Source organism: Macaca mulatta, chromosome 12, assembly GCF_049350105.2.
Source record: "Macaca mulatta isolate MMU2019108-1 chromosome 12, T2T-MMU8v2.0, whole genome shotgun sequence".
Lineage (NCBI taxonomy): Eukaryota > Metazoa > Chordata > Mammalia > Primates > Cercopithecidae > Macaca > Macaca mulatta.
This window is the reverse complement of record NC_133417.1, coordinates 45,856,740-45,869,966: the sequence shown is the minus strand read 5'-3', so window position 1 is coordinate 45,869,966 and position 13,227 is coordinate 45,856,740. Positions and strand designations below refer to the sequence as shown.

Below are 13,227 nucleotides of genomic sequence, written 5' to 3'. Positions count from 1 at the left end.
TTTTATATAAATATAAAGTAATATGTTTAAGTGCTATTTCTTGATTTCTTAAAATTATACTCCTCTCTTGACTTCCTCTTGACTAGAACATACTTTAAGATATAAGTTTTGAAGTTTTAAAAGTTTTAAATTGAAAGTACAAGTAAGGAAATGTACTACACAGTTTTATAGAAAATAATATTATATTGTGATAACAATGTAAGAATGCTTACCTCATGGTATAAATAAAAGCTGTGACACTATATTGAGAAAATGGGAAAAACATTGTGTGGGGTACCAAAAAATAGTAAAATTTCTAATTTTTAATAAAGACATTAGGAAGTGATATATAACAAAAATTATTTATGAAAATATTCCTTATGTTTTAGTAACTATTTATTTTTAAATATTTGTGTGTGGAAGAATCTATGTCAATTGTTTGTGTTTTCCTTATGTTCAGATAAAGGGTGATTTTGATTTTATTTAATTGTGGTAGGAGAAAAAGTCTGTGTAATATTCTTTCCTTGGAAGCTATTGCAACTGTTTTGTGGCCTAGGAAATGATTGTTTTTATGGAATTCCTTTGTGAACACAAGAAAAATGTATATATTTTTAAATTTGACAGAAGTAAATTTATTTTGACAAATAGAAGGATAGATTGATGGATTGATAGGTGATATTGATCAAGCCTATTAATTTTGTTATTATCCTATATATCCTTATTGATATTTTGTCTGCTTAAGGGTAATGTAAAAACATAAAGGCAATTTTCCTGAAATGTATTTTCTTGTTTATATGTAAAATGGCAAACATAAAATCTATCTCATGGTGTTGGCATGAGGATTAAATAGAGAATACAAAACTACCAATTACAGTGTTTGGGTAGTTAATTGTATCACTCTCTTCTTGGTTAGTCAGTAGTACTACTGTCTCCTTTGTTTTTAATTCCATTTATAGGTTAACAACAGACTTATCTTATTCTGTAAGATCATTTAAAATATTGGTTTAAGTGTCATGTAATTTTGCATTAAAGAATTTACAATGATTTTCAATTCTGAATCTCGCTAAATGTTTTAAATAGATCTTTGAATATTGGCCATAGTATCAGATGTGTGTAATTTCATATGTAAATCATACATTAGAGTTTAATAAAATATTTGGACATCTTGCTTTTAGAGGTGAGTGCTCACAAATAAGGACAAAGTACTTTTAACTATAAATGTACACTGGTAGACATGTGTGAACTATCAGGCATGACTAGGTTTGGTAATGCTGCCTTACCCCTGAATTTAACCCCTATAATTCTCATGGCCTCTTTCATTGAGTGCATGCTTCTTTTTTTAATGTTCTTCCTATTTAGTGATTTTTGTGTTTTCTATGTCAGGAAACATTTTTAAAATGTGCTAGTTTTAGTGACATCTAACGCTGCACACTTAATGACACTGATATCTCATTTGCAATCAGGATCTGGCAGTGTGAAGCTCACTGATAATTTGATTTCTTGGGAAATTTTATGTTGTTTTTTTTACATGTTTGGAGAAAGATCTATAACTAGAATAAGTAAGAGTGAATTCTTAATAATCATTTATAGTCATACCTTGATCCAGTATTGATATAAAAACCAAAGCTGTCTATTTTGGGTATTATCAAAGTTAAGTCTGATCCATTTGAAGTGTCATTTGCTTCTCTTTCCCTGAGGGCTTTGCTTTCCTTTTATAAAAAATAAAAGACAATTGCCTGGGTAGCCTAAGCATAGTCAAGATATCAGAATTATAAATGGACATCAACCACAGAGCTGGGAACAAGGAATCTCAAGGCGTATTGTTTTCAGTGAAAAGTCAATGTGTATAAGCAAATTGAGAAAAATATATATATACTCATTTTAATAATATGCTAATTTTAAAAGTAGCAAAAATGAAACTGAAAGAAAAGTACCCCAGCCAACCTCATTACTACTTCAGGGCCCTGAAGTGTCTATTCCTTGTGCTTGTATACTGCTGTAGTTAATAGCTGCAGTGTATGAATTAGAATGAGGGAAAAGCAATGAAATTCCACATAACATAATGCTGCATTTTTTAAATTTCTGTAGTTTTAAAAGGTTGTCACTATGAAATATAATGCGTCTTACTCGTTTTCTCTTGGAAGTTGTAGTGTTACAGGCACACTAAAAACAAAAACAAAAAAAGATTGAGATGTCCTGAGATAAATTCTTAAAATACAAAACAAAATTAATTTACTTGAGATATTTGACATATATTTTGAGTTTTAATATAAGTTATAGATAAATTAATCATTGGTGGTTTTATCTGTCACATTTTATTCAACATTTCTAAGTTATTAATTTTATTATTTTCTTAATTTCTTGGGATAACAAATCTAAATTCATTGTTTAATTATTAACTTTAGGATTAAATTAAACCTAGATTCATTTTTTAATTGAATAAATTATTATTTAATGACCAGGGAGAATTATCATTGTAGTTATGAGTTTATTCTTTGAATTGGAAGATATTTTCTGTTGTGCTAAAATGTATTAAAAAAACAGAAAATGCAACTTGAATCTCCTATTCAGTTTCTCAGTCAACTAGTTTCTTCCTATCAATATTTATGTATGTATGTTCAACATTTTCCCTCTTAAAAAAAGATTACCACCAATGTAACTCTCTTTTAATCCTGTATCTCTCGTTAAGGATCACATTAATTCTTATATTCTTTACATTCAGATTTCTTAGAAAAGTTACATAAAACTTTATATATCCATCTTTCACTCAATCTACTAAGACTGGACATTTATTTTCCCCTTAAACCACTCCACAAAAACTCTTTGACAAGATCAACAGACTAAAAAGAAAAAAAAAAAAAAAAAAAAAAAAACCAAAACAAAACAAAACAAAAACTGAGTAGCACACTTCAGATTGTATCTAACTTATCTGAACAGCAGTGAACACTGCTGTCCTTCTACTTCAAACACTTCTCTTGCCTTCAGTGACTGATACTTCTTGATTTCCCTCTTACATTTTTCTAGTTCCTCTGTCTCTCTAAACTCTTATAAATATGTTTACTGTTTTCTTTGAGAGTGTGGATACATTATTTTCTAAAATGTCCTCACTTCTTTTTATTTTTGTAGTGGAGATGCTGGGTAATTTTTCACTCCAGGTTTAACATTTAAAATTGTTGCAGGTTAATTCAGGTTTTATACGTGTGTTCTTGCGATTCTGATGTTTCACTACAGTATTTCTATATGTGAATTTATTTTTACTTATTTCAAAATAGATTTTGCTTCCTGAATCTAAAGTCATGTCTCCTTAAATTCTGGGACATTTTAAGAAATTTTCTTCTTATATATTGCTTGTTATCCTCATTTTCTCTCCTCCCTGTTTTAACAACTATTAGTTTGTTAGATTCTATCCTTCACGATTTTTCTTTTATATTATTCTTAAACTCTGAGCTGCATCTATGGTGATTTCTTCAGATCTTCCAGTTTAGTAATTCTCTCTTCAAGTGTACTAATTTGTAATTTAACATGTTCATGTGGTTTGTAATTCTAAGACTACGGTTTTCATTTCTGAGTGTCCTATTTGGTTGCTTTTCAAATCTGCTTATTTTTTCTGTGTCTTTTTACATGGTTTTTATTTTTGTCCTTAACTTTTATATACATTTTGACTTACCTATTTTATAGTGCCTATCAGATTTCAATCTATAGCCTATATATATATATATATAATATATATATATATAAAGATATTCTGGATCTAATCCTGTTGTTTGTTAGGTCTGCTGAATTTTACTCACCAGATTTTAATTGTTTTATAATTAGTAGTAGTAGTAGTATTGGTAAGTTTGATTTTTTTTTTGGTCCCATGTGGAAATTTTATGAAGACTTTATTGGGTGATGTCCTCCCTGAGTACCCTGTCACTCTTCTGAAATATTATTACATGGCCTGGATTAATTTTTACCTAAACTTTTCAACTTGGAATTTCTGAATTACAGAAAGCGGAGCTTGTGATTGATTATAGCCTTGCGATTATACATTTTCAAGGGGACGTTTTCCCCACTCACAGTCTAGACTGAGATATCTCTTTCTACTAGGAGGAGATATTATCTAACTAACCCTTGTACTTAGAGTTTAGATTTTGAAGGTCCTAGCTTATGTAGGCATCTTTTGTAGAACTGGAGAATTATCTCCTGTCCCAGGTTGACATTAAAACTCAGGCATCTAGATAGATAACAGAACCAGCTTTCTTTTACTGCCTTTGGAGGCAAAATTACACATGCATACACAGGCAACGGCGTTATATTTCATTCACTCACAATTCTAGTTTTTAGGACCCCTTTTATTTCTGGACTCTGAAAATTTATGTTATTTGTATACATTCACCTATGTATTGAAATATTTGGTGGTGGTTTTACTTAACATTCCTGATTGTCTGCCATATTGTCAGAACTATTCAATATTTTTTCCTCGCACTTCTTTTAGTGTCACTGTATATACACTTCCTAGGTGTTCTTTTTGACTTTCTAATACTTGGTCATTTAAATAGTGATCAATTTCCAAATCTGTCTTGCAAGCCTATTTCACTACTTCTATCTTATACCCTATTGCAACCATTCTAAAATTCTTTCATTTTCTCAAACATTTTATGTACTCTCACTTCTGGGCCTTCATGAATCTGTCTCTTTCTTTGGAACGTTGTAAAACCAGTCCTCCTCCTCTTGTTCATGTGCCTTAACTCAAACGTATTATTCATATCAGCTTTTATATCCCTTCCTCTGGGAAGCAATACATAAACAGCCAAGATTAGTTTGGCTGCTTCTGCTGTGTACTGTAATGACACATTACACTGCCTATAAAATAACATCTATCAGATATTTATTAAAATCACTTAATTGTATTCTAAATGTCTTCCCTAGCAGATTGTAAGCTGTCTAAAAAATGAGAATATTCAATATTGTATTCCTAGTGCCTAGCACTCTGTCATTCAGTCATTCATTCATTCACTTAAGTGATACATTTCTAAGTCCTAGAACTCGATCTGATATAAAGTTCTCAGTTAAATGCCTTGAACCAATAAAATATTTGAGTGATATTTTCTTCCATTTTGCAAATCACAGACCTCTGTTCAGAGATGTTGGGTAACTACCCAATATCACACATTAATTGGCGATACAGTCAGGGTTTGAACCCACATTTACCTGCCTGCAAAGCCTTTGTTTTTTTGTATGTGACATTATACTTGGTATATAAAATGAGATTGTTATGTGATAGTAAGGAAAGAGTGGCAAAATGATGACAAGTTGTAGTACACTACTCTCATGTGGTTTTCTCCAAAATGCATTTACTCCATCGGATCATTTGAAGTCTGTCCTATGTAAGTACCAATTCTTGGGAGCCACAACTAGTGTCAATATCTAGAAATGTAATTTATTTTCTCAGTGAATCTAGTGCATGTGTAATTTTTAAAAGCACCACTCTTCATAACAATATTTAATTATATACCATAGGGTAAGTAAAAATTAGAATTGGAGCTTAAATGTTAGACATAAACTACAGAATGAATTAAATTTTTTTTAATTCCTTCACAAATCTTTCTAAACTATAAATACTCTTTTAAAAGTATTAGTATAATCAGCATGGTATAGTGAAAAATAATAATGTATTTTGGCATTGATCAGAGTGTTGTATTAAAATTTTACTGCCACTTGCTATTTATCTGATGTGTCCTTAGGCAGAATATACTGTTTTCTTCTGCAAATTGGCATTAGGGTTAACAATCGCAGGGATATCCTCAAGAGTATTGGTAATATATCTGCAGCTAGCCTAGTATCATATATTCAGTAAATAATAGATAATGTGATTATTATTGTCTTTTTCAGGCGAAGATAACAGTTTCCTAAGCCTGGACTTGTACAATATTCTTGTCATTAATGTTAACTTGAATCTTCTATGCAATTTCCACATACATAATTTTGAAGGATAAATTTATCTGTGTAAGACATGTGTTACATGATCTGAAACCTATGATATAGGTTTTGAGACTTTATTAGCAAATTACTTAAAAATATTATTTTGGGGGGCAAGGAGGAGGAATAAGGAAAATTCATAGGTCAGAGACAAGAAAGAAGCCTGAATTAGATTTGAAATCTACCTTCCTGGGAGACATTCCTCTAAGCTTTGTGTACTGGATAAATATAAGCACCATACCAATCATGATTACCCTTGAGAGAAAGACAATTGTAGCCATTTACATAATAGCTTACATATAACCTGACAATAAATTTTAAGTGAAACATATAATAGGTAAATTGAGCATACTACCTGCAATCATAGAAGATTTTTAACAGTCCATTAATCCATATTAAATATTCTATGAGGTTTAAGTAACTACCAAGATCAAATACAGTTTTCTTTTCCTTTCTATAATTGTAACATGATGAAATGTAAGCCATTTTTGTTCATAATTTTTCTCTTTTTCTGAGTTAATCAGGTAATTCTTGCAAGTGTCCTGCAATTTGTATCCAAAGTCAAAGAATTTTTATGCAAAGTCAAGAAATAAAAAAAACGTGTGTAATATTTAAATCTTTGTCAAATATAAGAATTCATAAGGGCATTTTAACAGAGCAGGTATCCAGAAATAAACTGATATATTCAGATGCTATTTTCAACTTTTAAATTAACACTAATATGAAAGAACAGGAAAAATATTAAATGTATTTTAAGAGGTTTTTAAAGCACAATAATCAATTATTGTGATTTATTGTAATGCTGTGATAACCCCAGGAGTTATTCAAGTGGTGAACCCTACTTTTTGCTACATTAAATGCTTTCAGGATATTATGCATTTCTAGATGATATGTCTTCTGACTTCTTGATCGCTAGGACGTACAGGAACCAAGAGATAAGATTATAAACCAGAAGTCTGAAACCAGGCAGACTGAGTGATTTACTCAGTCATAGTACTTTGAGAATGAAACAGAAATCAAACATTAATAACTTTTCTCCTGTACATCTCTCTCTTCAGATAATAACTTTACTCTCTTTACTATTTCCCTTCAGCCTTATTCTGGTTCTCAGTGTTTTTCTCTACAGGAATTTTTCTCCATAAGCTAAGTCAGACTATAAGGTTAACAACAAGAGACATGATGTAACTATCATTAAAAAAATTAGTCACATATAATATATAATTGTTTAAGCACACGTTTACATTATATGTGTTTATATTTTATTCAGTGTGGGCAGAAAGCGAATGTCTCATTTTCTTAGAGGTTGAATGTATTGGATTTTCGATTTTTAAATTTAGTTTGAGAATTTTTTTTTATATATTCAGAGCTAATTTTCACTTCATTTTTTGACTGCTTTTTAGTGTTAAAATCTAACAGTTGGAAATAATTTTAAAACTTACATGGAAAATTTCCTAACCAATGAAATATCATCAGTTTCAAAAGTTTTCAGATACTTAGGATGATATATTTTTTTCTTAGCAAAACTTGGAATATTGATTAATATGCTCCTAAGTTTATAGACGAGAGATACAAAATTTTGAATTAACTTATTATAGAGTCAAAAAAGATGTATTGTTATTTTTAAAGATTAGATCTCATCATATCTGAGTCCCCATTTTATTGTTTACTCATTTGAACAAAAACTTGAGTTGATTCTCTGTTTAAATGCCCTGATTCTTGTCTACAGTACATCTTCTACACTGCAGTACATCCACTAACCAGTTATTATCTATCTAAGGACAAAAGCGTATTTTGGACAACTTTCGTGTTGATTCTTGAAACATAAACATAAGTTCTCAATATCTCGTTAGGTAATAAAAGAAACTTCCTTAGAAGTATTGATTAAATTATGCCTTTAGGCATTTTCAGTTTTCTTCCTAGTACTTCCCCTTACATGACAGAATATTTGTTGGGTTTCTGCAGGATAGCTTTTGATATAAGTCTTTGCCTCCTTTCTACCTATTTTTTTTTCTTTTTTTTGCATCACATTTAGGCTCTCATGACATTGTCTGGTTTTTAAAAAGTTAAATTTATCTTAAAATTCATATCTTAAGATGTGGTTTTGGTAATCATGAAACAATACAAATTTGTTAAGTTTTACAATAATTTTCATTCAAATGTCAATACCTTAGATGAATGTACTTAGATGTAAACTCGCACAAATAAATTGCTTTTTAAAAAGTAAATAAACAGGTAACCAAGACAGCGAAATCCATCAGATCGGGTATGAAGCCACCACTTTCTCTTTATGTTATTTGTGAAGTAATATCAATTTATTTTGTCACCGGACAAGTTACCAATATAAAAGATGGCTACCATCTGTAGACCATTCATTGGCTGTCTCTGGTGGTGTCCTTGACCGACTCTCTGTTCCCAGCTCTGCTACATATTAGAGAGAGTCCTTGCATGCCCCAAGTTGATTTGTTGTTTCACTACTTTAAGAATGGAGGTGAATATTCTAGCCTCTAATTTTAATTTCAGGCGTTACGTTTAGGATAACACACAAGGTAAGTCTTTACACTGTCAGGCAAAATTAATTTGCTCCTCTTTTACTATTAATTCCAACTACTTGTGATTTGCCAAGAACCGTACTAATATAAACTTAAAAATGTTATAGATTTTAAGGTAAAAATGCAAACCATTCTAGAGGAGTTGCAGTAATATCACTTGAAATTCTCATTTCCTAAAGATACTATCACCAATGTGCTTTATTAGTTAATGTACTAAGAAAATACTTAGTAACCTAATTTTGTATAGAACTAACTACCTGGAGTACTATGTGAAGTCCTCAACTCTTAGGAGGAAATTATCAGGAATAAACCTTAGAAAAGTGTCACAGAAATGATTAGGTGAATCTTGGTACAATCTGCCCTATAAAAATAAATAAAAAGTTGATAGTGTTATATAATTTAGAAATAAGATAATTAAAAAAAACCTCTAAATGATGGAAATATCCAGCATTGTTCATTTAAATGTCCTGACTCTTGTCTACAGTACATCTTCTACATTGCAGTACATCCGCTAAACAGTTTCTTTCTAAGGAAAAAAGCATATTTCAGACAACTTTCGTGCTGATTCTTGAAACATAAATGTAAGTTCTCACTATCTTGTTAAGGAACCAACCAAAGAAACTTATGAAGGAGTGACTGACATGGACAAAATCTTGTTAACTGAATCCTAAAGTAGTGAAAGTATTTAGAGACACGTTTCTGATAAACATAAGAAAGTACTCCTTTGCAAAATGAAACAATGTATGAGAAATGTTTAAACCTTATGCCTAATATATGCTAAGAATATGAGGAGAGTAAAATAACAATGTAGGTACATTCATGGATGATAAGGGAAAGTGAGATAGAAAATTGGTGATAGAGTATGGTAGAAGAAGTGCTGGATGGGGAGCTTCATGAACTGAATTCTAAGACCTGTTTTTCCTTAAGGAGATACATGTATCATTAGGCAAGTCTAATTTCTCTGAGTTTCAGTTGCCTTATAGCTAAAACGACTGGACACAATTAGTCCGTTTTTTAAGCAGAGAAATATATTTTTGTTATTCATACATTTTTCTCCAAAATAAAATAATGCTCAAAACTACAAAATTGAAATGATTGATTGATTGATGGGTAACATTTGAATAGATTTGGCTGAAGAGGTTTGAGTACCTGAGGTCAAGCCTGTTCAGCCATCAGTTGTTCTTAGTAGCCCTGAGACAATGCAGAGAATATTTGTAAAATATTTGTAAATATTTTCAAATTGTATTCTCTGCATTGCCTTCCATCAAATATATTCTATGATTCTATGTCAGTTGTCTTAAATGGAAAAACAGATAGTCACAAAATGTTGTTGGCTTCTGCTGTCACAAGAACAATTAAAGAATATGGGCCAGGTGCAGTGACTCACTCCTGTAATCCCAGCACTTTTGGAGGCCGAGTCATATCGATAACAAGATCAGGAGATCGAGACCATCCTTGCAAACATGGAGAAATCCCATCTCCGATAAAAATACAAAAAATTAACCTGTGTGGTGGCGGGCGCCTGTAGTCCCACCTACTCGAGAGGCTGAGGCAGTTGAATCGCTTGAACCCGGGAGGCGGAGGTTGCAGTGAGCCGAGATCTCATCACTGCACTCCAGCCTGAGTGACAGAGTAAGACTCCGTCTCAAAACAAAAAACAAAAAACAAAAAAAACCGTATAGACCATAGGTCTATTTTTTTCTGTCTTTGTGTAATTAAACCAATAGTTTGTTATTTCTTCTTTTTCTTCTTTAAATATCTTTTAAATGAGCTCTTGTGTGTGAAGATTTGTAATGCTATTCATATTCTCCTGAAAGCTTAAAGGTCTGATATTGAGCAACTTAAATAAACTCTAGGTGAATAACTTTCACCATATATGAATTAGAGAAAATAAAACTTTCTCCTGGGACATATTAGTAAACAATTCAAAATTCCTTGGATAAAGTGTTCAGCAATTATATTTTCTCTCACTACTATTACCCCTCTTTTTTGGCTATTGATTATCAGATTTTATTGTGACAGTGTTGTCTTTTAGATGTATTGATATTCAAATTGGCTAATTATATTTTTCAAACTCTTTTTCCTATGCTAATTCTATTCCTCTTTGTTATAATTATCTAAAGGTTAGTAAGGAGGTCTCTTGATTTAATTGTGTAAAATTCATCTTAAAATCTAATTCTTTACTATTTTTTTTTCAGGTTTTCACTTTTTTTTTTTTTTTTTTCCATAGACTAAGATTTCATACTTTTCTTGGTAACTAGGTGATACTGGCTTACCTAAGTGATTTTATTGTGTTTATTTTTTTTTTTTAACTTTCACCTTATAATGTTAACATCTTTCAGAGGCAGAGTGAGATCTGACTTTCCATCTTTGGCTCTCTGTATTCAGAAAAGGCTTTCCTCTGTTAAAGCATAAACACATTACTTTGCAGCTCCAGCGTGTACAGCTCCATTAGCTGTTATCCACTGAGTGAATGTTGAGTCCCTTGGTGCATGGAGTTGACATCTATTCATTTTTCTAGCAGTATAATGAATCTGAATGATCCTTCCTTCATCAAATAATTCTCCTAGGCTTTCAGTCACTGGAAAGCACTCATTTAAAATATAATAAAAGTATGTGAGTCCTAGGTCCTCAAGAAGTTATAGTCACTGTGTTTGTTTATCTGCCATTTCCTCTGTGCCTTTGTAGAGAACAGGGAAGGAGTTCTGATCACATTAGCAAATGATACAAATTAAGTCATGCACAGTCAATAACATGTTACCTTTTGGATGTTTTTATATCTTTCACAGAATTCCCAACTTGTGAGCCACTAACACAATTTGTATGCAAAAGTGGAAGATGCATTAGCAGCAAATGGCACTGCGACTCTGGCAAGTACCAAATGCTCACTGTATAGCACTGATTTGATTGGGGGCTTGGTGGTCTGGACTGCCTGGCTCTCTTCAGAGGTACTTTGTAGGGGAAGCTTGAAGAGCCAAGATAAATGGCTAAAACAAGTAGTGAGCGGGCAGCTGGCACATCAGTGGGAATTAGCATTAAAGATAATGGAGCTCAATATTTGCCCCATGGATCCGTGATAGAGATTTGTTTATCAAATGTTTATGTTGGACATGGTCTAATTCTACAAACATGTAGTAAGGTGGACAATTGAGGAAATAACTTGGACAATTCGGGTTCCCTAAAACATGCATGTAACCTCAGGAGGAGAAGCTTATACATTGCTATGGAATTACCCAGACATTCTCAACTCTGTCAGTTTCCTCTTATGTTCTAATGGTATTTTTTTCTTATATTCAATTGTATTACTATGCTAAATTATGCCAAGTACAGGTAAATGAATTATATAGGAATCAATACAGTCCCACTCATTTATTTTAATTTGATCTAATTTTACTTCACATTTCTCTCCTCTCCTTCTTGAAATAGTTGTTAATAAAGAATATAAATCATTTCTAATGATACTGTACAATAGTTTCCAAGTACAAATACATACAGAAGATCCAAGGGAAGAGGAGTACACAGTGGGTTCTCATGTTGGAGAATGGGGAGAAAGGAAGGGTATTAAAGATAGAATTATAAACTATGGGGCATAAGAAGTGTAGGTTTAAGTAATAATCTTCCACGATAATTACATTATTGGTTGTATCATTTCATGAAATTCCTACAGTCACCATTGCCTCCTTATTTCGAGGTGTGTAGATGCATTCAGTCAGTGGTTAGTTATTTCTGTGTGGAGTAGAAATTAAGCTTCAAAATCCAAAGTCAAGGATTTTTTTCTCTCAGTTTAGCAGTTGATATTAAATCAAAGGAGAAGCAATATGAAGATGAAAATAATTCTTCCACTGTTTATAAGAAATGTTGTTCCACTGATTCAATTTATCATTCATTTTTCCAAAAAAAAAAACTGTATATAGGAAGAAAATGAATAAATAAAAGGGCCGGGCACAGTGGCTCACGTATATAATCCCAGCATTTTGGGAGGCCGAGGAGGGTGGATTGCTTGAGGCCAAGAGTTTGATACCAGCCTAGCCAACACATGGCAAAACCCCGTCTTTACTAAAGAAATACAAAACAAATGAGCTGGGCGTGGTGGCATATGTCTGTGGTACCAGTTACTTGGGAGGCTGGGGTGGGAGAATCATTTGAGCCCCAGGAGGTGAAGGTTGCAGTGAGCCGAGATCGCGCCACTGCACTCCAGGTTGGGTGACAGAGCAAGACTCTGTCTCAAACAACAGCAACAACAACAAAACAGTTAGATATTTCATAAGAAAAATTTTCTCCATGGTTCAGGTTTCACTGCCTCATGTTGATGTTTCTTTCCAGATGATGACTGTGGGGACGGGAGTGATGAGGTGGGCTGTGTTCACTCTTGCTTTGATAATCAGTTCAGATGTTCCAGTGGCAGATGCATTCCAGGCCATTGGGCCTGTGATGGTGACAATGACTGTGGTGACTTCAGTGATGAAGCCCAGATCAATTGTACCAAAGAAGGTTAGTAATTTTATAAATTAATGAAATCTCATTTTAAAAGTTGATGCATAATAATGCTTAAGAGTATTACAGAGAGAATATTATATAACAAATAAATTGCTTATGAGGCACAAATATACACGTGGAACTGTGTAAAATCATTTGCTATCTCTTTCCTTTCCCTCTTTGCTTTTCCCTTTGGTTTCTCCCCTCAATACCTCTTTATTCCTGCATGCCTTCTGTAGTCTTTGTTTTCTACATTTACTCC

General features: G+C 32.3%; 1 protein-coding gene across 1 annotated transcript in view; it reads left to right on the top strand.

Annotated features, from left to right (window-relative positions):
* Positions 1 to 12,393, top strand: part of LOC144333268 (uncharacterized) — a 51,538-nt gene extending 39,145 nt beyond the window's left edge. Inside the window, exon 7 of the mRNA XM_077956517.1 lies at positions 11,279 to 12,393. Coding sequence (XP_077812643.1) covers positions 11,279 to 11,385 — 107 coding nt within the window. The 3' untranslated portion in view covers positions 11,386 to 12,393. The remainder of the gene's footprint in view (positions 1 to 11,278) is intronic.
* Positions 12,394 to 13,227: the final 834 nt, after the last annotated feature.